Raw genomic sequence first — 25,825 nt, forward strand, 5'->3', positions numbered from 1 at the left:
TATAAACACTCGTGTAGAAAGAGCAAATTGAAAAGCCCTCTTGCCTTAGCCTGGATCATAAGTAGGCTAAACAGTAGGTATGTGCTTCTGAATCTGGTCATCCGGTGACAAGTACATTTTCAGTATTGTCCATTGGTCCAGCTCTTTTCATCATGACAACAGTGTATTTAATTAATGCTGACTATCTTGCTGCATCACCGATTTACTTCTTATTTTTTCTTTTTAGGGCCGTACTAGCAGCATATGGAGGTTCCCAGGCTAGGGGTCCAATCAGCGCTACAGCTGCCAGCCTACACCACAGCCACAGCAATGCCAGATCCTTAACCCACTGAGCAAGGCCAGGAATTGAACTGGCAACCTTCTGGTTCCTACAGATTCGTTTCCTCTGCACCATGAAGGTAACTCCTACTTCTTATTCGTCAAGATGGTTGAGATCATCAATTGCCAAAGTCCTAACTCGCATGTGATGCCCATTATGGTCTGCCACCTTCATGCTGGGCAGTTATCTTAGGTTTTATCTCATGAGTAATTGCCTTCCTCTTCTCCCCACCAGAAGCAGCAGACACCAGTGGCATTTTGTAGATATCCCAGAATGTGAAAGCATAAACCACAATATATAATACACTAGCAACACAGTACACTCAAGAGTATCAACTGTTTACCTTCGTGATCATATGGCTTACAGGGAGCTGTCAACATCCACTTCTAATTAAAAAACTCTCAACAGGAGTTCTCGTCATAGCTCAGTGGAAACGAATCTGACTAGCATCCCTGAGGATGCAGGTTCAATCCCTGGCGGATCTGGTGTTGCTGTGGCTGTGGTGTAGGCCAACAGCTATAGCTCTAATTCGACCCCTAGCCTGGGAACCTCCATATGCCACAGGTGCAGCCCTAAAACAAACAAACAAAAAACCACTAAATGCATTGTTAAAAACATTCCTACGGCAGGTTCTCACTGATGAAGTGTTTCTACTAAACATTTTTAAAGATTACTATATATACATTTAGAGCTGTAAATTCCCATCCGTTATAACGGAATTCCACCATTTTTTAAGGGTTGTATTTTTTACTACTCAGTTCCAAATATCTCGTTTCCATTCTGATTTCTTGATTGAATTACTTAGAAGTATGCAGCTTAATTTTTCAACATTTAAGGATTTTGTAGTTATCTTTGTTTCCATTGTCACCATAGAACTTATTCTTTAATATGATTTCAACGTGTATACTCCTTTGAAAGTTGCATTTGCTTTTTGGGCAGTGCATAGTGGTTCTTGGTGAATAATCAATGTGCACTTGCATGTATATTTTGTAGTCATTGGCTTTGGTGTTTGGTTTTTCTTTTTTTCTTTCTAGGGCCGCACCTGCAGCATATGGAGGCTCCCAGGCTAGGGGCGAATTCAGAGCTGTAGCCACCAGCAATGAGGAATCTGAGCAGCATCTTTGATCTACACCACAGCTCACAGCAACACTGGATCCTTTACCCACTGAGCAAAGCCAGGGATGGAACCCACATCCTCATGGTTCCTAGTCAGATTGTTTCTGCTGTGCCATGATGGGAACTCCCCAGTTCAATTATTTTATATCTGTATTGGTTTCATGTCTGTTTATTATATCAATTACAGAAACAGGAGGGTTAGAATCTCCCAACTATGACTGTGAATTTGTTTTCTCCCTTAATTCTGTCAAATTTTGCCTCATATTACTTTAAAGCTCTGCTAATTAGGTACATACCTCCTTAGGATTATTCTATCTTCCTGCTGAACTGATCCTTTTATGATTGTGAAAACTTCTTCTCTGGTAAAACCCTATCTTAAAATCACTTTGGCTTTAATATAGCCATATTTGCTTTCATTGATTAGTGTCTGCATGATATAACTTTTTCCATGCTTTGTTTTTAACTTACAATCTGTATCTTTTTTTTTTTTTTTTTTTGCCAGAACCCACGCCAAATATAAGTTCCCAGATGAGGGACTGAACCTGAGCCGCAGCAGTGACCTACACCACAACTGCGGCAACCAACGTCGATCCTTTAACCCACTGCACCAGGCCAGGGATAGAATACCCATCTCCACAGTGAGCAAGATCCTTAATCCACTGCACCATAGCAGGCACTCCCAAACTATATCTTTTATAAATAGCATATAGTCTCTTATTTAATCCAGTCAGACCATTTTTATCTTACAGTTAGAGCATAGGTACCCCTACTTTCTGAATGTTCGCTTTACACCACTTCACTTTTATGAAACACCTACATCAGTACCTGTTTTTGCTAACTAAAAAATCTGAGGAAGATTTTTGCTTTCATTAAAAAAAAAAAAAAAAAAAATAGACTTCCCTTCGTGGCTCAGTGGTTAACAAATCTGCTAGGATCCATGAGAATGCAGGTTCGATCCCTTGCCTTGCTCAGTGTGTTAAGGCTCTGGTGTTGCCGTGAGCTGTGGTGTAGGCTGGCAGCTGCAGCTCCGATTAGACCCCTAGCCTGGGAACCTCCATATGCTATGTGTGCAGCCCTAAAAAGCAAAAAAAAAAAATAAATAAAATAAACTGTGTGCTTTATGCCAATTCATTTTGTGCATCTGCTAGCAAGATGTGTCCTAAGATAACTGCTGCTGTGCTTGTGAAAGGTTTCAGAAGAAACTTGTACTTTTGATACTTTTGAATAGTAGGGGAAACCTGTATTTAGAAAAATTGCACTTCTTCCTTCTTTCCTGCCCTTTTAATCAATTAAAAGTAAGAATGCCATTTTCTCATTCAACTTTAAAGGCTTTTCCTATTTGGAGTTAATATTTATTTTGGTTAAAATATACATAATACAAAATTGGCCAATTTAATCATTTTTAAGTGTACAATTCAGTGGTAAGAAGAGCATTTACAATGTTGTACAACCATCACCATCTATCTCCAGAAAGTGTTCTATTATCCCAAATAGAAACCCTGTACCCATTTAACAGTAATTTCTATTTCCCTTCCTCTAAGCCCCGGTAACCATCCTTCTACTTTCAATATCTATGAAACTTGACTGTTCTGGGAATACAACTGTTCCTCATGTAAGTGGCATCATACAATATTTGTCCTTGTGTGAAATAATCTGCCTTACTTAGAGTATTTTCAAGATTTGTTCACGTTGTAGCATGTGCCAGAATTTTTTTCAAGACTGAAAAATATTCCATGATATGCATATGCCACATTTTTATCCATTCACCTGTTGGGTTATTTCCACCTTTTGACTCTTGTCAATAATGCTGCTATTGAACACAAGTGTACAAGTATCTGCTTGAATCCTTGTTTTCAATTCTTTTGAAGATAAACCTAGGAGTGGAATTGCTGGATCATATATTCTATGTTTAACTTTTTGAGGAACTTTATCCAGACTTGGAAAAATATCATTCCACTATTGCTTAAGTTTATATAGAAATTTACAATTCCCTCATACATCATTTTTTCTTGCATGTTGTGGGTTAATTTTCATTTCTAAGGATATTCATTCTTTTCTTTTTTTTTAGGGCCACACTAGCAGTATATGGCGATTTCCAGGCTAGGGGTCAAATCAGAGCTGTAGCCGCTGGCCTACACCACAGCCATGTCTGAGACCTACATCATAGCTCTTGGCAATGCCGGATCCTTAACCCACTGAGCAAGGCCAAAGATCGAACTTGCGTCCTCATGGATGCTAGTCAGATGCATTTCCGCGGAGCCACGATGGGAACTCCCCTAAGGATATTCTTAAAAGGTCCTTCAGCAAGGGCCTGAAAAGAAACTCTGGTTTTTAATCTGAAAATGTCAGTAAAGAACAGGGGAGATAACTCTGCCGTGTCTAGACTTATTTTCAACCGTGTTCTCTGGCACAGTCAGAGTGGCACCTACTTTCTTGACTCGCACTGCTGCTGTTAGGAAGCCAGCTGGTAGTCTGTCATGTTTTGAAGATCAGGATCCCCATTCCGGATCTTTTAAGAGCCTATTTTGTTTGAGGTCCTCTTTTCACTTAGTGCTACGTCCCACACAGGTGTGGGTGTTTTATTTACCTTGCTTGATTTCATTGGCCTTCTTCAATCTGATGACATGTTGCTGGTACCAAGAAAACTCCAGTCTCAGCATGTCACCCTCCCTCGCTACTCTCTCAGTTCCCTGTCACTGACTATCAAACCTGTACTTTTCTCTTTATAAATTCACACTTCTTTACAGCCTCCTGTTACTCAACAGTGTATTGTGTATTTTTACCAATCTTCCAATTTGTAAAAAGAACTTTTTTCTGCTGCTTACTTCATCTGCCGAATTTCTGATTTTAACCATCATGTCTCATTTCTGTTAGTTCTATTTAGCTTCTTTCCAAATCTGGTGAATTCTGAAAATCTCATTCTTTCATTATATTGCTATGCTCTCATTTCTATAGGCATATTAAAGACATTTCAGAATATAAAGTAAGTACTGGATCATTCCAGAACCTACAAAGTTTGTAGGTTTAATATGGCAATTTTCAGGTTTGCATTGACTCTTGCACATGGTGGCTTTCAGTTTTATATTTGTTGGTACAGTGCATTTGAGTGTGAATAAAAGTCTGGAACTATCTGTGGGACTCCGTTGAGGGCTGGTTTGAGGGTCATTTCCTCTAAAAAGAACTGAAGTTTTCCTCTTCTTTTAGCTATTGGAGATTTCCAATTAACAGTGCCAGTTCTAGATCCACAACTGTATAAAGGAGCTTCTGATAAGAAATTCCCAGGGAAGATACTTCCCTCTAAGATGGGTAGATAGTTATTCTTTTCAGAAAAGTTTATGTTTTTGAAAGTTCATCCATTAACTTTGGCTTGAAGTGGGTTGGCATCAGGCAGGGATCTTTGACCTCCTACTCTGAACTCACAGGTAAAACCTAGGTTCTAGACCTTGTCTACACTACTTGATTTCAATTTAATTCCTTTTAATACAGCTAGAGCTGTCTAGGAGAATCACTGCGCTATAGAAATAGAAAGGTGGCTTCTTTATGAATTTTCTTCCTTCACAGAAATGATTATTTTCAATACCACTGTTTGAAAACTTCTAATAATTTCATTTTGTAAATTCTTAAATTATGAATGGCTAGAAGAGAGACAAAGTATTTCAATCTCTTACCTTTTTAGAACCATTTAACCAGTCACTATTTGGGTTTTTTGGTTCATTCTCACGTCTAAGGGTAGTTAAACTGTGGTGTTTCTTTACAAAAGTGTGAGAGCAGTTTCCACTTGGCTGGGGAGAAACTTGTTTCCATATTAGCATTGTAATAATCACTCAGAAATCACTACAGCATTGAATTTCTGTGCTTTTAAGACGAGTTCCTGGAGCAAACTCTTATACCTGTAACATTCGATGAAAGGTGTATTGAATCTACAACCAGAGATAATGCCAATAAACTGAGTCAAAACATTATATGAATACTTTAATGCAAAATGCTTAACACTTAAAATTAGCAAAGCTTCATTTAAATTAAAACTCCATTTGACTAAAGATGGTTAACCCCAAGAATTGCACAGTAGTTGATTTCTGCTATATAATGCCAGTCCTAATGCTATACAGTAAGCACTGCTTTGCTGGCGGTCGTTTCCTCCACTGCTCTTCTGAACCCTAAGGGGTGGGGGAGAGGGTACGCAGACAGACACACAACAAAACGCAACCCAAATAAACTGCGCAGTGATTCCTAATCGTTATAACCCATCTGACGAAGCTGTCAGATCAAACAGCCGGGGAACAACTGCAGGTGGTTTCCAGAGCTGATAAGAGGTTTCGTTTTTACGGCTTGGTAGAAGCTCTGCACTGGGTGAGCAGTCACAGTTTAAGGATGCATGTTCTGTAAATAGTTACTACATATACACATTTAGTGTCTGTAAACACTAGAAATATACATTAGACAGAGTACCCTTACCAGGTGGGTACAGTTTAAAAAAGAAGATGAGGTAACATGAATCTCAAAGTCCACAGGAATCCTGCCTGAAGAGTTTGAACAGCTGCCAGTAATTCACTTCCAATGTGCAGGGGGGTTATGCGCCTCTGGGACCCCTAGGGTTTGCCAAAACTGGATTCACTGGCTTTCAGCATAGCAACCGCATCTTTCACTGCGTGGTAGATAACATTCTTCACCTGAAAGGAGGAGAGAAAATGTGGTCAGTTTACCATTAACTCGAAAATCTGTGGCTAAGAATAAACTTCCCCCTACCAATTTTATAACCATTTAAAACTCAAAATTCAATATGAAGTGTTAATAACAGCTGAAAGGCTATTTAGGGCTCCTTGCTAGTATTTCATACACATTTTAAACCCAGGCCGCCTTTGAAAAACTTTTCCCCTCCATAGGCTTTGATCGCACATGGCCCTGCCCCCAGTGAGTGCGGGGAGAAGCAAGTCCCAGGGTATAACTCTAGTTTCCAGAGTTTCTTTACTGCCCTGGTTTCCCACATTATATAATTCACTAAGGAAAGCCTCTAAAGACCCCACTCTCTGAGACCCTCTTTGGACTGCAGAGACTCTGCTCTACTCTCCCCAAGGCTGAGAACACTATAGCACTAAAGGTCTTTGATCAAGACCCCTGTCTGGCAGCTGAGCCACAATCCCAAGTCAGACCTAGTCATTTTCAAGACTAAAGCCTTTCTTTGGGGGCACAGCCCCTTACAAAGTCTAAACAATATCAAACCAAAATGAGATTTTGTGTTTATTCCTCCTTTGCCTAAGTGGATGGTAGACCTAGATAGAAAGCCAGTTCATCAACTCACCGTACTGAGCATGATATGGCCAAATGCACTGATTATTTTTATAAGGTCAGTAATGGGCCATGAAGCCAGGATCAGAGAATGCCAGGAATCAGTGCTATTTTTACCTGTAATTTATCTTCATGATTCGTATGAGTCTGTGACAGATAGCGGAATTCCTGAGTGAGCCAGAAGCAGTGTTTAACATGCTCTGGAGAAACGAAATCTTCAGCCACTTTGATACAACTATATAAGTTATGAACCTGGAAAGTGACAAACCACATCAGTTAACACGTGCAAAAGTTTACAGTGTAAAGAGAATAAAGAATAAAGGAATGGTTCTTGCCTGATGTGGAGCTCCTGCTGGGATAAATACCACATCTCCAAGAAACTGCACAATAGCCCAGCCTTGAACTCCATACTCTTGATGAAGACGCTTTCTTAATGATCGGTCTAAATACCAGCTCTGATCATGAATGGGATCGTGATCTGCAGGGTTTTCCTGACCTTGCTCCTCTGATACCTGGAACACATACAAAATGTTATGAAACTGAGCAACAGGCTGAGGCTCAGGGAAGACATTTTGCCCCCCCCTGAACAGTGTGGGTGGCCACGAAATGTCAGGCCTCCTTGAATACACGCTCCTGATGGCAGAAAGAGACCAACAGTAGTCGAAGACATTAACAAAATGAAGCAAGAGAAGAATGAAGGGAAATGTGGCTTGCCTTATGTCATTTCCTATAAATCATGACTAGCAGAGTCTTTTTTTGTTTGTTTTTTTGGCTGCACCCACGGCATGTGGAAGTTCCCAGGCCAGGGACTGAACCCTCACCACAGCAGCAACCCTAGTAGCCACAGTGACAATGCCAGATACTTAACCTGCTGTGCCACATGGGAACTCCCAAAGGGATTAACCTTGAGCACAAAAATCTCCAAATGCACTCACTATAACATAAGACAAGACATAAATAAGAAAAAAGCCAAGTCCCCCTCTGTTCAGAGGGGTGAGCCTAATCATCTAGAAATCACTGTTCCTTAGCAACCAGCCTCAGACTATCCAATCTGAGATGCACAGACTTAACTTCTGAGGTTGTGATTATTCCCCAGTAACCGGGTCAGTTCTTGACACGTAGTAATTGATAATCCTGCATGCCACAGGGTAAGGAGCACACCTTTTTAAGAAATTCTCTTATCTTCTCTGTGTCTTTAGCAGCATATATGTGCCAGAGGGCTCCTGGTTTCTCTTTTCCTTCAATAAATCTCTTTATTGTGAGTTCATCAGAATCTCCATCTTGGATGGTTTTAAGGACTTCTGCAACAAAAAGAGCAAATATCAGACCACATGTTCTAGTTCAGAGAGAAAGCTCCACTTTCAGGCTCAGCACCTACCTTCCTCTTGGTCACACTGTCCTTTAGGAATCCCCACATAGACCATGACATTCGCTGCATCAGATACATCTAAATGAAGATTTGTTGTTCCGTATTTCCGATCTTCTGGTGTAATTAATCCTTCAAACAGAAAATGCCTTAGATTTACTGGGACAGCAAAGGCTGACAGTTTTTCCCACTCCCTGGGATAATGGTCACAAAATTTAAAAGCTGCCTTTCTAGTCATGTACAAATAACACAATCATATTAAACATGAAATTATTTCATCTTTCTAACTTTGCAAAGAATCTCTTATTAACTAATTACAAAAATTAAAAACAAAAAACAATTTCTAATACTAGGACAGGTGACAGGCAAAATACAAGTTGTTTCTGGTGACAGGCAAAATACAAGTTTTCTCCTTCTGAGAACTGAAAATCTTAGATGAAATTACTAAATTTTTTTCAATGAGTCAATATGCTGGCAAGAAAGAAAGCTAAAGCTAGAAAGTGTAGCCAAAAAAAAAAAAAAAAAAAAAAGAAAGAAAAAAGAAAAAAAACGAAAGAGGTGAGCCGGAACACAAGGTCCATGCTGGTGCTCAGTATTAAGACTCTGATCTCTCACCCCAGAAGGCCCACTTTGTTCAGTATTGACCTTGAAGCTTGGATGCCCATCCTGACATGAGGACACTGCTTCCTGAATGGGCAGCACAGAGAAGCATGGCCGGTGGTGGGCGAGCCAAGGTGGTTTTCTAACCTGCCTGGCCCTTAAACAACCCTGTCTTCTTTGGAGGCCAAGGAATTTCTCTCTGTAGTTTGCAGGCCTGTGGTTTTATGAGCAGAGGGTACCTTATAATTTCAATCTGGGATCAAGGCCCTAGGGCCTTGCTGTGCTTTCCTTTCCTTGCAGTTTGCTGAAGTATCAGATTTATATTGGGCAAAAATCACAGGATAAATGAGATTTTCTTTACTATGGAAAAGGAAAAATATAAAGGGAAGAAACAGTGAAACAATTATGGAAAAAAAAAATGATGCCCTTTGTAACTAGGTGATGAATATATGGGAAGTCACTGTACTAGGCTCTCAAGTTCTCAGTGCATTTGGAAAATTTTCCCCCCCCTTTTTTTTTCTTTTTAGGGCCGCTCTTGCGGCAGATGGAGGTTCCCAGGCTAGGGGTCTAATCAGAGATACAGCTGCCGGCCTACACCACAGCCACAGCAACACAGGATCCGAGCCGTGTCTGTGACCTACAGCACAGCTCATGGCAACGCTGGATCCCTAACCCACTGAGCGAGACGGGGATTGGACCCGCAACCTCATGGTTCCTAGTCAGATTCTTTTCTGCTGTGTCACGACAGGAACGCCTAGAAAATATTTCTATAATGAAAAGTAAAAATATAAAATCTAAAAAAAACAAAGCAGTTAACATGACAGAAGACCAATAAATGGAAATAACAGTTATTTCATGGGACATGGACAACATGGATAAAGATCCAAAAGTTTGATTCTATTTACTTTATGAAACTCAAAAATGATTAAAAACTGAAAAGGTATTTTGCAGGAATACAAATATGTATGTTAAAACTAGAAATGTAAGGATATGATAAACACAAACTTCAGGATGCTTTGTTAACACTGGGGGCAGAAGGAAGGAGATGAAACTGGGACAGGAGTCGGGAAAAGGAAAAGATCTCAGAGCCTCATCAGAAGCTGCCTGCTGGTTTGGCTAGTGCCAAACAGTGAAAAGAGCTGTGCAAAACAGGAAGAAAGGGACCTCTACCCAGCCTTCAGCCCAAAGCCCCTTCCAGTCCTAGCAATGGGTGACTGCACATTGATAAAACCAATCTCTAAACGGAGAGAGCCTCTAACACAGATGGAACCAAAAGCAATGGTCCCAGGGAAAGGATTCCCAGAAAAAAAAGAAAATCCTGAAACAAAACACACCATGGTCTTTTATGAAAGGAACATAAGCTGATACAGTAAGGGTGCTGTGGCAGAGCCCTGGGGCTGGAGGTAGGCTCCAGCCTGGAAATTAGTGGCAGCCCCAGACCTGCCACTCTCTGCCCCTTGGATATGTGATCAGGTCAATGTCCCCCCTATCCTCTTGAAGTCCTGCTTCCCGTTTGTAAAACTAGTGGAGCTGGAGAGAGGCCAACCCTACGCTCTTTCCAAAGAGCCTTTTCTCTACTTTGAGGAGTCAGCTTAGTCACCTAACTTTTGAAAAGTGACCGCTTTTTAAATTAAATGATGTTTAAGGTATAAAGTATTTGAAAATGAACACTTTTTCACTGTTTCCATCCTGAGTGCTTACTCCAAATGGGAACAATTTTGATACTATAAAGCTATTAGAGAGTAACACTGCCATCTATCTATTGGTGTTAGGGGAAAAATACACTTGTAAAAAATATGCTGCTGTTTATTTTGCAAACATCTCAGATAACCAACCACTTCTACCCTATAAGGCTTTGAAATTTCTGTAAAGCATGGATAATCACCGTGCAACATTACACCATTTGCGTTAGTGGAAAAACGCTTCCACTTACTTAAGTTCATTATAAACCCCCACTGTGAATAGAATCGACCCGAGATCCCAGCCATCAGCTGCTCTGAGGGCTCGGGGGAGGGGAACTAAGCTAGGGAGCATGCTGCAGACCCACAACCTATGTGGAGCTCTCTAAACTGAGACCTGAAAAGCAAGGGGGCTCTGCCAGCTGGGTCCTCTCTTCCACAGACCAGGTCTCACCCTACCCCAGCAGAACTATCTTGGGCATAAAGACTGTGGGAACTTCCCAACATAAACTTCCCTCTTGGAATATTCCCTGACCTCACTTCCCTAGGCTGACTCCACCGTCACAGAAGAAATGTGGGGCTGAGGTCCAAGCCCTCGCTCCCTCTCCCCCGCACAGTGTCCGGAGAACACAGCCAAAAGACTGTCCTACCACCCTCAAGTCTGAGAGACTGGAGTTGGGATAATTATGGAAGGAAGGAATAAAATCAAAGAGATACAATTCAAAGGGTGCTTTCAGTACTAACTATGACCCACCAACACAGAACACTGCATTCAAGGAAGCAGGTGTTAAAATAGCTGAATGGTAGCAGACTAACCTAAAAGTCCAGCAACATTAAAGCAAGTAATAAAATGACAATCATGCAATGATGTACCACACAACCATTAAAAATGATCACACTAAAAACCGTAAGTGACATGCAAAGGTTTAATAATATATCATTGGGTATAAGAGAAAGTTTTTAAATGACATACGCCTTACGACTGCCACTATGAAAGGGAAATATACATACGCATGGCCAAGGGATGAAAAGAAATATGCAAAAACGTCCCGTGCTGTGTTAACAGTTAGGATCATGGATGTTTTCCATCTTTCCCTCCCCCAAAATCAATGTTCCAAACATTCTGATGTGCTTTATTTCCATAATAATTTTTTGAAGCCAGCCATTTCTTCCTTACCATAAGCATTATACATCTTGGGACCCAGATCCGGCCTAACAAAGTAGTTTGGCAGTCGTGAAGCCAAGTTCAGTTTGCCGTCTCTCCTTGTGTATTCAGGCAGTGGAATGTTGGCCATCAGATCATCAAACCTAGGACAAGGGAACCATGAATTTGCAAAATAAACTTGTGTTTCTGACACATTGTGGGATTTGCTTTTTTCCTTCTTCACCAAGACAGACAAAGTTATCTGTTCTAGTGAAGATGGAGGGAGCTATCACTAACAGTATTTAAGATCAGAGTTACAGTGGCTGTGAACAAAGACGTCTTCTTTCTCTCCCACAGCACACAGAGGTATCAAAACGACCTAGACTATTTCAGACAAAAGATTTGGGCAAAAAAAAATTTTTTTTTGTCTTTTTTAGGGCCGCACCTGTGGCATATGGAGGTTCCCAGGGTAGGGGTCTAAGAGGAGCTGTAGCCTCTGGCCTACACCAGAGCCACTGCAACGCCAGATCCGAGCCGGTCTGTAACCTACACCACAGCTCACGGCCATACCAGATCCTTAACCCACTGATCGAGGCCAGGGATCAAACCCGCGTCCTCATAGATGCTAGGCAGGTTCATTAACTGCTGAGCCATGATGGCTACTCCGGACAATAAGTTTTTGATGATAAGGTTCATTCACAAATCAAGAAAATGGACGTAGCAGTTGTGCTGTCTTGTCATCTAATGCCTTAGGCAATGACAGCACCATCTTATACCCAGAGCCAACATGTTCTTCCTGTCTCCTGCCTCCAAATCAGTGCATGCACAGTGGAGCTGGCCTCTCCCTGGAGGAGCACTACAGTGGAGGTTTTCATTAGTGAGCCAGACTTGGGTCAGTAACAAACTTCATCTCACCACGTCAAAAAGAATTTATCCTACCAAGTCAAGGACAGGATCATCCCCCCTCCCCATCTTACCTGGAGGGCATCATATCTCTAAAATCTTCTCCTGGTGGCCAGTCCTTAAGTTTCAACACCATTGGCTCTTTTTCATTTTTCAGGCGGTCTGAAAGGGAACCACAATTACTGACTTGTTACTACTCATAACTCAGAAACAGACCAAAATCAATGGCAAATTAGCACTTTAAGCCTTAACAATCCAAATAAAATTTATCTCTGCAAAATCCTCAAATCATGATACATTTAGTATATTATTTTCCTTTAATACTCCCTTCCTGCAAATTGCCAACCATGTTATTTCTACAGTGCCAAGAAATCCATTCATACCCAGGAAGCAGCAAAGGGTACGTAGCAAAATAAAGATTAGCAACTAATTTGTATTAGACCCCTATCTTTTCTAGATACTTATTAAACTGCTACTTGTCCTTTTGAGATTTCAAACACTCCCTTTTGTCCATGCCACAAAGGTGGTTTTTCAAGAGATCCAGCCTCCTGTTCTGTGTTCTAGAAGTGAACAGCTCCGCAGCTAACAAACAGCAATGCACTTTAACAATCAAAGGCCACAGATGTTCAGAAACAGGACCCATACAGCCCACTCGGCCACCGCCCCTCCGCCCCCAATCTCTCCATCTTCTGGATGATACATACAGGGTTTAGTTAGAACTACTTTCTCGTAAGAGAACAATTACCCACTGCAGGTAATGCCAAGGAACCAAGAACCAAGGAGCTCTAATTGAAAAAGATATGTTGATAATTATTAACTGCAATGACAACTATTATTCATTGCTTGCTGTATCCCAGTCTCCGCTAAGTGTTTTAACCATTTAGTCCTTGCAACAAAATCCAACACCCCAATAAGATCAGGTACTACTTAATATTCCTACTTTGGGATGAGGAAATTGAGATGCCTGAGATGAAGCAGCAGAACTGGAACTGGAACCCTGGTCTAATTTCAAACACTAAGTGTGTGTGTGTGTGTGTGTGTGTGTGTGTGTGTGTGTATTTTAATACATTTTATTGGCATATAGATGACTTACAAAGTTGTGTTAGTTTCAGGTATACGGCAAAGTAAATCAGTTATACATATATCCATTCCTTTTCAGATTCTTTTCCCATATAGGTTCTTACACAGTACTGAGTAGGTTACATTTGTACAATGTTTCATGGTCAACCAAGTACTGTCCATAATCTAGTTTAAATAGGTATCCACTCTAGGAGACAACACACACAGGAAAGCACGGGGTACAGTGTATGTTCAGCATGCCAGTGGCACAACAGTGTGGACGGTGTGCTGGTGGTCTGGGCAGCAGAATCATCAATGTGGAAAAGGCAAACTGCATAGACTCTGTGCTGCCTTAACCAGCTACAGGCATGAGGAAGTGTGGAACCCCGAAAAATCAAAGTACTCAAGCTCAAGTACACAAGTACATATCAGGAGTCAGGATTTGAACCCAGGCCTATCTGGAGAGTGCACTGTGGTAGCTGTGCCTCCCGATCCCCTTTCAAAGGACCGTCTGGGAGTTGCCATCGTGGCTTAGTGGAAACAAATCTGACTAGTATCCATGAGGACGTAGGTTTGATCCCTGGCCTTGTTTTGTGGGTTAAGAATCCGGCATTGCCATGAGCTGTTGTGTAGGTCGCAGATAAAGTTCAGATCTGGCTTTGCTGTGGCTGTGGTATAGGCCAGTGGCTACAGCTCCGATTCAACCCCTAGCCTGGGAACCTCCATAAGCTGCGGGTGCAGCACTTAAAAGAAAAGAAAAAAAAGACAGAAACAAAGGACTGGCTGCCCAGACATGGTTTTGGGGTCTGCCTTAGCTGCAGAGAGCTACCCCACAGGTCACGGCCTTCACAGGGCACCACTACCCAGAGACAGGGGGATAAAAGCCCTGACATTTCCCACTTCAGCCCAACCTGAGGCAATGAGGGGCAATGCTTGCTCCAGAACCCCCTGCCAGACTGGCTGAGATTTCACTGAGTCTGCACCACACCTGACTCCCTTTCCTACCCCATCCTGCTTCCCCCCTCTCCATTTCAGAGGTTGATCTCCAGATAACTATCCCATCTTCACATCTACATGTGGAAAGCCCATCATGCCTTATTTAAGAGTAGGCTCTACTTGTTATAAAGTTTGTTGACAATATGGGACCGTACATGTGGGTAAGGGGAAATAAAGAAGCAGGCAATTACAAGATAAAAAGTATGTCTCCAGAGAATGAGAATGATAAGTGAGCAAACTAGAATTACTCAGAGTCTAAAGAATGAACTGGCCAAATCCCAGGAGGGATGGGCGGGGGCGAGGGGGAAAGACGAGTGCCTATGCTGATGGGAATCCCAGGGTCCGGTGTGGATGTGATGTTCTCGGAAACAGTTCACCGACTGGCCAATCCACGTGAAGGGCCCCGACTCAGCTCCAGTCACAGCTGTCTTACCCCACAATCCCCCTTGCTCAGAAGACGTAGGCAGTGACCAATGTGGGTTGAGAGGACTCACATTCTCTGGCACCTTCAGGTCTACTTACCTTGTTAAACAACAATTAAAATTTTAACAAAGTAAAAAGCTAAATAAAAGCACCAGCTTTGAGTCACAAGTCCTGGCTTCTATGGGCACAAGTGGACCCACAGCATTTCTGTCACAGGACAGACAGGGAGTCACCTCAAGTCCAGATGACCCAAACCACACCTCTCTAAGGAACTACGAAGGGAACCTGGCTCAGCCCCAAAACAGAACTTAAGGGCGGGAGGAGATAAGACACTAATTGTAAACTCCAGTGTCATAAAAAATGCTCTTATTGCCACTGAAGGGCCACCGACTCCTGCAATTCCCGTGCCCACCCCGCTTCAAAGGTCTTTAATACATACTTGGAACATCTTCAAATCCATCCCAGAAGTCTCCTACTGTGGCTCCTGTGATGATTTCATTGGTTCTGCAATTAACTAGGTCAACTTCCTGATTCCCAAACTCTTTCCTGAAGGACTCGGGTTTCCAAAGTTCAGTGTTCAGTTTATGGTGCACTCCTGACACCATCACTGGCTAAGAGAAAAGAACGAAGACTTTAGTTTGAGCTTCCCCAGCCCTGTCCCCACACCCGTGGCAGCCCCTCCTCCAATAGCTGCTGATTTGTTTTTCTCTGGCTGGAATTCAGTCTCAAAGTGACTGTGGGGTCAAGGATCCCAAAGTGAAAGCTTAGCTCTCTGAGCACGCTCAGCATTTCTTGCCTTCGCCACTCAGCCCTGCTCATGTTCTGCTCTCAAACTACATTAGTGAGCTTCTAAGGGCAAGGATCACGCCTTCTGACTCCAATCCCTACTCACAGAAAACTGAGTCAAAGGCTCAAAGGCCAGGCAGGGGATGTGAGGGACAAAGGTGGCAGGAGTGCCCTGTCCTATGAAGGTGCTGCCACTGGCCTCCAGCCTGTGGCCTTGAGGTTGCCAGGTCTTTTGGCTATCCAAGACAAGCTAGAAATCCTGATCTTTACATGAAAAAACCTGATTGAAATATTGGCAACAAGTTTGCATTTTTAAAAACACTATGTAATCCAAACAAGACACTAGGGATGCAGACTGTATTCATTCTGTCACTGCCATTATGAGCAAGTCTTGTCAGAATACAGGACTGAAAACAATTTTTTTTGTTAAATGCATACTTTTTGCTACTAGCAATTCTCCAAGTCCTGGCCTTGTCTAAGAGCAAAATGTTTCTCTAGTGAGGACTTCATTTGGTCCAGAAGAGATGATAAAGATTCAGAAAACATAAATCCAAACAAGAAAGCAGAGGAGCAGGTCTACAAAGCCACGCATGCATCTCCTAAACCAGCAACCAATATGGAGCATCGCTGCCCTTGAAAGCAGGCCCCTTCCCTTGGGGGACTACACACCAATTCCAGGACAATACCATACGGCTCAGGACCACCTAAAAGGGCCTCAACACAAAGGTTCTAATTCATGCAGGAGAGATGCCGGATTTTTACCCAGTTTTTGTCTAATCCCCCAAACCACACTGGCCTTAGTCACACTCCCACTTCTCCTAGCGAGGGTTAGCACACCAGAATCATGCAGCCCAGAACGCTCTCATCAAAAACCTGAGGAGGACTGGTCAGAAGCCATCAAAACCTCACTGGAAAATGCAGCTCAGGAATACATGCTGCAAAATAAGACTCAGAGCCATACTCTGCACTCTAGTTATATTTACCCTAAACATTCAAGTACAGTAAAAGAAATATAGTATATAGCATCTATAACCTGGAGGAGGGGCCGGAGGTGGGGTGGGGTTATCAGAAGTGTTCTAAAAGCACCAGAAGGGGATCCGAGCGGGCTGGGCAGCAGGAGCCTCTCTTACCTGCCCCTGTTTCCAGCACTCCCTAAACACATTCCAGTTGCTCTTGTTGTTGGGATCTTGCAGGCACAGCAGGCGATTATCACACAGCCAGTAGTGAGGGGTGTCAAAGCCCAGGATGCTGGGCTTAATAGTCAGTCCTTGAGGCCTCTTTGACAAATCAGAGCAAGTCTTATTTTGCACCAAAGAGGCAAAGATGTCATCAAGGATTTTTGGTGTATTCTTGAGTCCATTTTCTGTCTGAATTTGAAAAAGAGCACAAGTCTTAAGTATGTTGTTCCCTACCATCAAAGAACGCATTCCTCCAACGGCAGAATGAGCAAACACTACACATTCAGGAAGAAGTCCAAGCCGGGACCCTCAGGGAGCTAAGTCCTCTTCCTCTACCCAACATCACAGCTCTCAGAAGTGGGTTCAGGAAAAGGTGTTAATGGGAGAAAATGACCCAGCCCAGAATTATAATCCTGCGAAGCCCACCTGCCGATGAAACAGCCTTCGGTATCCACGAAGGAACACATGGGACTCACAGTTGCCTTTCTACTTTCCGTTTCAATTTCCCTAGTCTCTTCCTATTCTGACTATTCATCTTTTTAAGGTGGAGCATAAACAATAAAAGAAACACGTACCTTTCCTGTAGAGGAATTCAAGAGATTTCGCAGGAAACCAGAATTGTTGTTGCTTACAGGTGTCAAAATTGTGCTGTTAAAGGTGTGGAGGACTGTGCTAGATTTGCTCAAGGGGGGGAGGGGTGGAAGGCATTTGATTTCATTCTTTAAAATTGGCATCGTTGGCTGTTTTTCTAAAAACAAAACCAAAAACATCCAGATGGAAAAGCATTCTGAGGCAAATCCCTTCCTCACTAGTTGTCTATTAATAGAATTACTTGGAACTTGGTTTTCATTTACTAGAACCAAAAAACGTAAGAGGATAAAAACTAATGACATTATTGATATGGACAAGGATTTCTAAGTGCTATTAAAATACACACACACACACACACACACACACACACACACACACACCTCCAATATCTAAGGTGATACCATGGTAAACAGTATTTTTTGTTTGTTCCTACTATATAAAATACAATTGTTTTTTGTAAATTAACATTGTAACTATTAACCCTGACAGATATGCTTATAAATATATTCTCTTAGATTTTTCACATGTATAATTAAATTGTTTACAAAAATCAACAGTTTTATTTTTTTTTCCCCATCCTAGCTTTGTTTGCCTTACTGCAACAGCCAGACTACAGCACATTTAATAAAATAGTGAGAGCAGGTATCTTAAGGAAACTGTTAAAAATATTCAACCAATTAAAAAATTCAATCATTATTATGATGTTTGCTATTAGTTTTACTGTAGAAATTCCTAAGATTAAGGATATTCCCTTCCATTCCTTATTTAAGGTTTCTTAAAAAATTATAAATAGGTATTGAATTTTATTCTTTTTGTGACTCCTCACATGACCCTTACCCCACTTTTTTAATTTTAAAACTACACCTTGGAGTCCCCTTTGGCGCAGCAGGTCAAGAATTTGGCATCGCCACTGCAGCAGTTTGGGTTGCTCCTGTGACATGGGTTCAATCCCTGGCCCAAGAATTTCCAGTCTATCAATCAGCAAAAGTTCTCCTTTCTGGTGATGCACTTTGAAAACACTTGCATCTGTGTCAGGTCACGGGATAACTACAGGGAACCACGTTCCATTCCCCATGACCTCTAGCCACTCTGTTTTCACAACAACCGGGGCTGCCAGGTCCCTCTGGGGACAGATGCAAGTTCTCCAGAACCAGTAGGAAAGCAAGAAACACTCACCCTTGTTTTCTTTGTTGACATTCCCGCTGGTCAGGTCTGCCAGCCAGTTCAAAGGAGAGGTGCTGGCTGGACAGGCAGGCTTCACGCTGTTGGCGGGCTTGGAGGCAGCTTCCCCACCCACAGCCGCTGGTTCCAACGCTGAGGGATTCTGTGGGGGCACGGCACCAAGAGTCGATTTTTCTCCAGCTAAGGAAGTCTGTGGTGAAAATAAAAGGAGACTTTTACATGAGCTGAAAAACTGTATTTCCCCTTTCTTCTCTCCTCCCCTAACTGCTCACCACCAAGAGATAAATATCCAAAACATTACAACTGCAGTAATTCCGCAATAATAGAGCAGAACTGTAATGTAAGAGGGATTTTAATTTTTGCCTTCTAAGAATTATAGTTCCCCTATGAACTCACCCCAGTGTCCTGAACAGGCACTCACAACCTGGTGGCTGAGTGAGGGACTGAATAAATGAGGCGGCGGGGGTGGGGGGGGTGGGGGGGCAACACAGCTGTGAATTAGAAGGAAATGGGATGCAGAAAAAAGAAAATGCTCTTCTGATTTAGGACAAGGTAGGAGTCTTTAAAGTGTGAGGAACAGCCTTTAAAAGACTGCAAACATAAACTGGGGGGAAAAAAACCAACACTGGACAGAACGTATCACTTATATTTCTGTTACTTAAAAAACTGGTCTGACAACTCAGCTATTGAGTTTACACACACATATTAAGAAGGAAAAAAAAATAGTCACACTCCTACTGTGGTCCTGGCCCTTGCTTTACATGTGATACAAACATGTGATGCCCAATGACCAGTATTGTTTATTATTTCTCTACTGAGAGGAAGCTGACATTCATCTGAGCTGAACTTATGCAACTAGAAAACGGCAAGAAAAGAATTCTGATTCCAAAGATCACAATTCTTCTACCTGTGCTGCCCCTGATACACAGCTTTATGAAAATGTAAAATAATTGTTAAAAGCGACGTGGGATGAAGATTACTGGGGTGAAGAAGAGAAAGGAGACAGTGGGGAGGAAAATGTGATGGTGCCACCGGTGAAGGAAAAGGCCTCAAGCACTAAGCAAATGTACATTTTTTCACTTTGAGTGATAGCTACAAAAAGGTTCATTTCAATAGTATTTCCTTCAATTCTTCATATATATAGATAAAATATATTCAGTAATTTATTTTAAAGCTTATCTGAATAATTTTAACTCTATAAAACATGAGATTTTTTTTTTTTTGGTCTTTTTAGGGCCACACCCATGGCATATGGAGATTCTCAGGCTAGGGGCTGAATTGGAGCTACAGCTGCTGGCTTATACCACAGCCACAGCGATGCCAGATCTGAGCCATGTCTGTGACCTACACCACAGCTCACAGCAATGCCAGATCTGAGCCATGTCCGTGACCTACACCATAGCTCACAGCAATGCCGGACCCTTAACCCACTAAGTGAGGCCAGGGATTGAACCCACAACCTCATGGATCCTAGTCGGATTCGTTTTGCTGCACCATGATGGGAAGTCCTGAGAAGTTTAAAAAAAAAAAAAATACCCATACAAAATTCACAGCAGCTTATAGGTAGACCATATATAATAGAAGAGGATTTTCCTTTTTCAAGGAACAAAAATTAAAACCTACTAAAAGAGGCTACAGATGAGGTCCACAAAAATAATGTGAAAATTGAGAATGGGCTTATGAAATGTCACATGAAACATGAATTTATCTCTTTCCACCCACAGCTCTCCCCATGTTCCTTTCAAATATATTATATAAATCCTTGGGTTATTTGAAAACAGAGAGACAACAATCACAAGGATGGTAAATCTAGCATAGACAGTAATACCTGTTTTATGTCTTCCTTTGAGGCTGGCTTTGAAAAGAGTTTGAATTGCCTGTTTGAACAGGGACAATTTGCCTTTATTCCCCATTTTGCTCTTACAGAATGAACAATGTCTCCAACATCATAGAGGGCTAAAAAAAGGGCACAGGCAAACATCTGAACAAGGATATTAGGTACTTTCAACCTCAACATTACAACGCAGAAGCTGCTATTTCCAAAAGGAGAACTTTTTTTCGCATAATACTCTAAGGGGCTTACATTCCCTCCTTTTCTTCCTAAGTATGCCTTCCCCCAAAAGTGCCATTTCCTTTCCTACAAAATTATTTACAAGGCCTTTATCAAAAAGTTTGGGGACAGTATTTAATAATTATTTCTGGATAATTTATGGTACATACTAAAATAAAGTTAGAAAGTAATTATACTCCATAAAGTAACCAAACTAGCAGCCCCTATGAGCTAACCAAAACAGGGGAAAAAGAAAATCGTTACGCCCCATGAGGTACCTTTTCCAGGAATGATCTGTGTAGGCATGAGGTTCTCTGGTTCATGTATCTGACTCTTCACACATCTCAACCAAGAGAAAGTCTTGTAGGCAGCACCTGCAAATAACTGATTTGTAGTAACTGCTCTTCACGGACTCTGGCCCCAAAAGCTTCAGAAATCCATCAGCCACAAATCAATGAAAGGCTTTTTTTTTCTGGCTGCAGCTACAGCAAATGGACGTTCCAGGGCCAGGGATCAAACCAGAGCCGAAGCAGTGACAATGCTGCGTAGTTATGCTGTAGGCCACCAGGGAAGTCCAGTGAAAGGCTTAATTTAGGAGTACAAGGGGCTTGGAGAAGAATCAAGTCAGTTCTCACCCTGTTGGCAATTTTTCCTCTTCATCCGATAGCAATCCACACACACTCCAAACCCACACCGAGGACACACCCAGTGCAAGTTGAAGATGGTGGTGTCACACACGTCACACATTTCTCTAACACCTTTGACAGCTCGCTTCCAAGCAACCTGTCCTGCAAAAATCAATAAATCACTTAGTCTAGGGGAGGTAAAGGCTTCTGAAATAAAACACGAAGAGGGAAGGGAGCTGGTGTCATTCTTCTCTCACCAGAGTTCCCACTAACTGTTCAGCCTCCAGAGCCCATCTCAAATGCCTCCCTGGCCATGAAGCTCTCCTGGACTCCATCAGCACTCCTATCAACTTGTATTTGTACTTCAGACTCAGACCTCTCACAGTATACAGCCAGGTACAGTTTTACTTCCCTCTGGCAAACCCAACTCTGTGCAAGCAGAACCCGTGCTCCTGGGCCCTACCTAGGCATCCCCGCTCCCGCTCCCACCCCGGAGCTCTGCACACTGCTGGCGTGTATGTACTTAGGACCGCTGAGTACATCAATGAAAAAAGCAGCAGTGGTTACACAGCTGGAGTTCAGATACAGCTATAAGAGAGCAGTGGTTCTTGACCTTCTGCATCATGAGACTCTTTGAGACTATAAAGGCAGCATGGATCACGCCTTCTCCAAAGGAAAAAAAACGGACTCAGATACACAAACCCAAACTTCAGCAGAGTATCAGGTAACTGATTCACAGGTGCCCTAAGTCTACTCAGGCCATTAAAAACCCCAGGGCGTGTGAAGAACCTGGATGGAGCAGCTGAGCTGGGTTCCTCCTCTCACATTTCTTGACTTATCAGTCTCTACTACCCCAACAAAACAGAGTGCTTCTAAAGCTGCTCTTCACGTCAGGAGGACTGCGGCTACTCTGGCTTCCCACCTAGCTCTGAATTTCTGCTCCTGGGAATGCCCCAGTTCCCATTCCTTGGACATAATAGTATTCAAACTTATCCAATAAATTATTGCTGTGCTTAAACTAGCTTCACTTAGTTTCTGGAACCTACAACCAAAATTCTTAAGACTGGTATGTTGGGATGCTTACAATGAAACATACATAAATGTTATGGAGAGTCTGAAAAGAAATCTATCCGAGGAATGGGAAAGCTTCATTTTTAACTCTCAATCTTTTGGGAAAGATAAAATGATGGAAGAAAGTGTGATACTTAAAAAGACAGATGCCCTGGAGTTCCCATCGGGCTCAGTGGTTAACAAACCCAAGTGTCCATGAGGACATGGGTTCGATCCCTAGCCTTGCTCAGTGGCTTAAGGATCTGGCATTGCCGTGAGCTGTGGTGCACGTCGCAGAAGCAGCTCAGATCCTGAATTGCTGTGGCTGCGGTGTAGTCCGGCGGCTAGAGCTCTGATTCCACCCCTAGCCTGGGAACCTCCATACGTCGTTGAGTGCGGCCCTAAAAAGACAAAAACAAAAAGCCAGATGTCCTTTGGTGCTTGGGGCTGGACACCTCACAGATGGGTGTGCTATGTCTCTGGACATTATACCCTGAGATGCCATGAGGGAGTTCTGGCTCTAACGTGTCACCCACACTGATCTCTGTGGCTTACTGGGCTGCCAGATTAGTGTGAGAGAGCTTTTAGAGAGTGGAGGACACTGCACACGCCCAGCTGGAACCTCCAAGTATTTCTGTAATGTTTCCCTGAAACACATTCTGGATTAAGAACCTTTGTCTGAGTGGCAGCAATGATGGCAGGAGTGAGTCAAGGGTAAAAGCATAAGGAAGGGTGATCCTAGGGAGGCAGCTGAGGGAAGGGAAGCTCAGGCTTCCATGGGCTATACCATCAGAACCTGGTGCTTTCAAAGACTTGTCAAGGAAGAGGACTAAACAAGGTGTCAGGCAAGACTTGCTAGTGTGGCAGGAATTAGTTCAAATGGTTACATGAATAGTCAATCAGGAAGCGTGAAGTATAATTAGGAGGCTGGGAAATTACCCTCAGGAAGGAAATGGCTGTGCTGTGTGCGCTACTGGGACAGGGATTCTGAGTTGGTTACTGATATTCAAACACCTGCACTAATAATTAGGTGTGTTCATGAAATATGAGTGGGATGAACTTTGAGAGACATTCCAGATGAGGGTAAAAAGCCCCAGGATTAAAGCTACTTTGTGAATCCTAGAGTGGGAGGGAGACATTGTGAAATAAAGTCAAAAGCATGAGCGTTGGAAATTAAAAAAAAGAAGAACTTTTGTCTCAGACCAATCAGAGGCCCCACCCCCTTTTGGTGAGCCCATACTGTTGGTAAGGCTGTGCAAATTCCACCACCATCTCACCTTTACCTTTCTTAACAAAAAAGGAGTTCCACTCCTTTAGTAATTGTCCCCAAATAAACCTCACAGAGAGGTGACTGACTCTGATGAAGTCAATAGGCAGAATCTGTTACAAAAGGAAAAATGTAACTTCATCATACCAAAGTCATCTAAACTTATGGGTGAAAAATGGAACCCATGAAATTAGGACTTAGGTGTCATTTAAGAATGAAAATCAAGTTGGACTCAAAAATCCTACCCCCTAAGAGATGCTCTTACTGTGTGGCTCAATAGTTGACATAGCTTCCTTTTCAGAAATCACCATTTGACAGAAGTGGTCTCCAATGTTGGCCAGGATATACTTTGCCGTGTCCAAATCAGTCCCCACAACATTTTTGGTTAAAGGCAACCACAGGCCGATTGCTTCACTATCATACTTGTTTGGTGTTAAGAAGCCTTCTACCCGCAATACACCATGTTTATTGAACTGTAACCTAGAGAAAGTAGGAAAAAAGAGTATTTGTCACTCAAAATATTAATAGCTTGTTGTTACTATTTACATGTTATTCAATCAACCAATTCCTTCCCAGTTTTCTATAGTCTTCATGGCTAATTACAACAATTGCTACTTGGCAACATCAACAGAAAGATTTTTAAAACTTCCAAGTCTTCCACCAAACGAGAGGGGGACTGGTAGGGAGAGGGAGGTGACTTTGCACTTGAACCAAGAATCTACTCATATTGCCTACAGTGACAGCTACTGAACATGTGTGACTTGAAACTTAATAGCAAGGAAAATCACAAGCCACCACAGAATGAAACTGATAAAAACCAGAAGGTGATAAATAATCTGACCAGATTTGAATACAACTACTGCTTCAAGAATAATGCTCAGCAAAGGAAGGCCAAGTCTAGACATCACTGAAGCCATGACCACCTGGATCTTTAGGAATCCTAGCTGCAAGTTACTCTGCAACCTTCTGGAATGACAGGCAGTGTTCAGATGGGCCTTGGTACCTATGAAAGTGGACCAAAGAGCAGGATATTTCTCAGAATATTCTCTTTCAACATCTTGAACATTTGAAGTGTTTTTTCTATGCTATGTATTAGTTTTAGATTTAAACACATTATATATCAATCTAGCTGAAGACACAGAAGTAGACACAAAACACCCAGTCAAGCAGGATGTGACAGGCATCCTAACAGGCACTGAATCCTACAGGAGCCAGAGAAAAAAGTACTGACTATGAGTTCCATGGGGCTAATATGAAAAAGACTTCGCATAACAAAATTGTTAAGTAATTAAGTCTGGCCTTGCAAGAAAAGGTAGACATTAGGTAAGAGAAGCCATGTCAAGGGAAACGGTATTTCATACAAAACCAAGAACAATGCAGGGACCTGGATTTCTTTGCTAGTCATTGGGCAGCTGCCAGAATTCTTTGAGCCGAGAAGACATACATAAAGTTGTGTTTGAGAAAGAGTATTTGTCCAGAAGAGTGTAGAACGAACAGGAAGGACACTGGGAATTGCATAACAGATGCAAATGTATTTCTAGGAATCCAAAGAGAGATGCAAGTTTTTAAGTGACAGCCTAAATCAGAGATAGTCAAAATTCTAAAAACGAAATCTGAAAACCATTTCAATTGGGGAGGAGATGGAAAACAGAATCTGGCAACTGAGCTTCACCACTGAGACCCACCCTATGCTCTCCCTTTCATCCTCAGAATTTAATGACAAACTTGATGAGAGGACTAATGACAATCTCAAATCTTCACTCTAAATATCGTGGCGAAAAGGCTCTGCTTTTAAAATTATGATATTCTTTTAACCAAAGAAGTGAGTTTGTTCTGGTTTCTATTATACTGGCTTCTACTAGACAATATTAAATAAAGGTACTTTCCCTTCAAAGAAGTAAAAAAAATGGGAAAACAGTTAAGTCATAAAACTAGTGGTTTCTATTTAGTGGCAAAATAGTAGTTTTTTAAACGCTCTAATAATATTCAAAAGAAAAAATTATCATCCCCTCCCTAAAATACCTCTGCAACTTAAACTAAAACCGAACAATTTACCTAGTCCCATTTCTTCCAGTAGAAGAGACATAAGAACATGAAATCAACTTTATAATAGGAATACACAGATCTGTATAGAGCATAACCATTTTGTGCACTCTTCAAAATACATAAAAGTACCCCAAAATGCATATATACCTTAACACACT

At 42.0% G+C, this 25,825-nt stretch overlaps 1 protein-coding gene across 5 annotated transcripts in view; it reads right to left on the reverse strand.

Annotated features, from left to right (window-relative positions):
• Positions 3,166 to 25,825, reverse strand: part of KDM3A (lysine demethylase 3A) — a 54,892-nt gene continuing 32,232 nt past the window's right edge. For 4 of the 5 annotated variants that reach the window (XM_005662401.3, XM_021087280.1, XM_021087281.1 and 1 more), the window contains 15 exons: positions 23,887 to 24,101; positions 21,314 to 21,466; positions 20,957 to 21,052; positions 20,457 to 20,584; positions 18,623 to 18,818; positions 17,431 to 17,603; positions 16,808 to 17,044; positions 15,331 to 15,502; positions 12,488 to 12,575; positions 11,544 to 11,674; positions 8,100 to 8,219; positions 7,883 to 8,022; positions 7,057 to 7,233; positions 6,839 to 6,973; positions 5,370 to 6,105 (listed from right to left, as the gene is read on the reverse strand). In XM_005662401.3, the coding sequence (XP_005662458.1) occupies positions 6,025 to 6,105; positions 6,839 to 6,973; positions 7,057 to 7,233; positions 7,883 to 8,022; positions 8,100 to 8,219; positions 11,544 to 11,674; positions 12,488 to 12,575; positions 15,331 to 15,502; positions 16,808 to 17,044; positions 17,431 to 17,603; positions 18,623 to 18,818; positions 20,457 to 20,584; positions 20,957 to 21,052; positions 21,314 to 21,466; positions 23,887 to 24,101 (2,242 nt within the window). In that variant the 3' untranslated portion in view covers positions 5,370 to 6,024. Of the gene's footprint in view, positions 6,106 to 6,838; positions 6,974 to 7,056; positions 7,234 to 7,882; positions 8,023 to 8,099; positions 8,220 to 11,543; positions 11,675 to 12,487; positions 12,576 to 15,330; positions 15,503 to 16,807; positions 17,045 to 17,430; positions 17,604 to 18,622; positions 18,819 to 20,456; positions 20,585 to 20,956; positions 21,053 to 21,313; positions 21,467 to 23,886; positions 24,102 to 25,825 lie in introns of all 5 variants that reach the window. The other variant, XM_003124935.6, reaches the window with a different exon arrangement.

The sequence above is a fragment of the Sus scrofa genome, chromosome 3 (genome assembly GCF_000003025.6).
Source record: "Sus scrofa isolate TJ Tabasco breed Duroc chromosome 3, Sscrofa11.1, whole genome shotgun sequence".
NCBI classification, from domain to species: Eukaryota; Metazoa; Chordata; class Mammalia; order Artiodactyla; family Suidae; genus Sus; species Sus scrofa.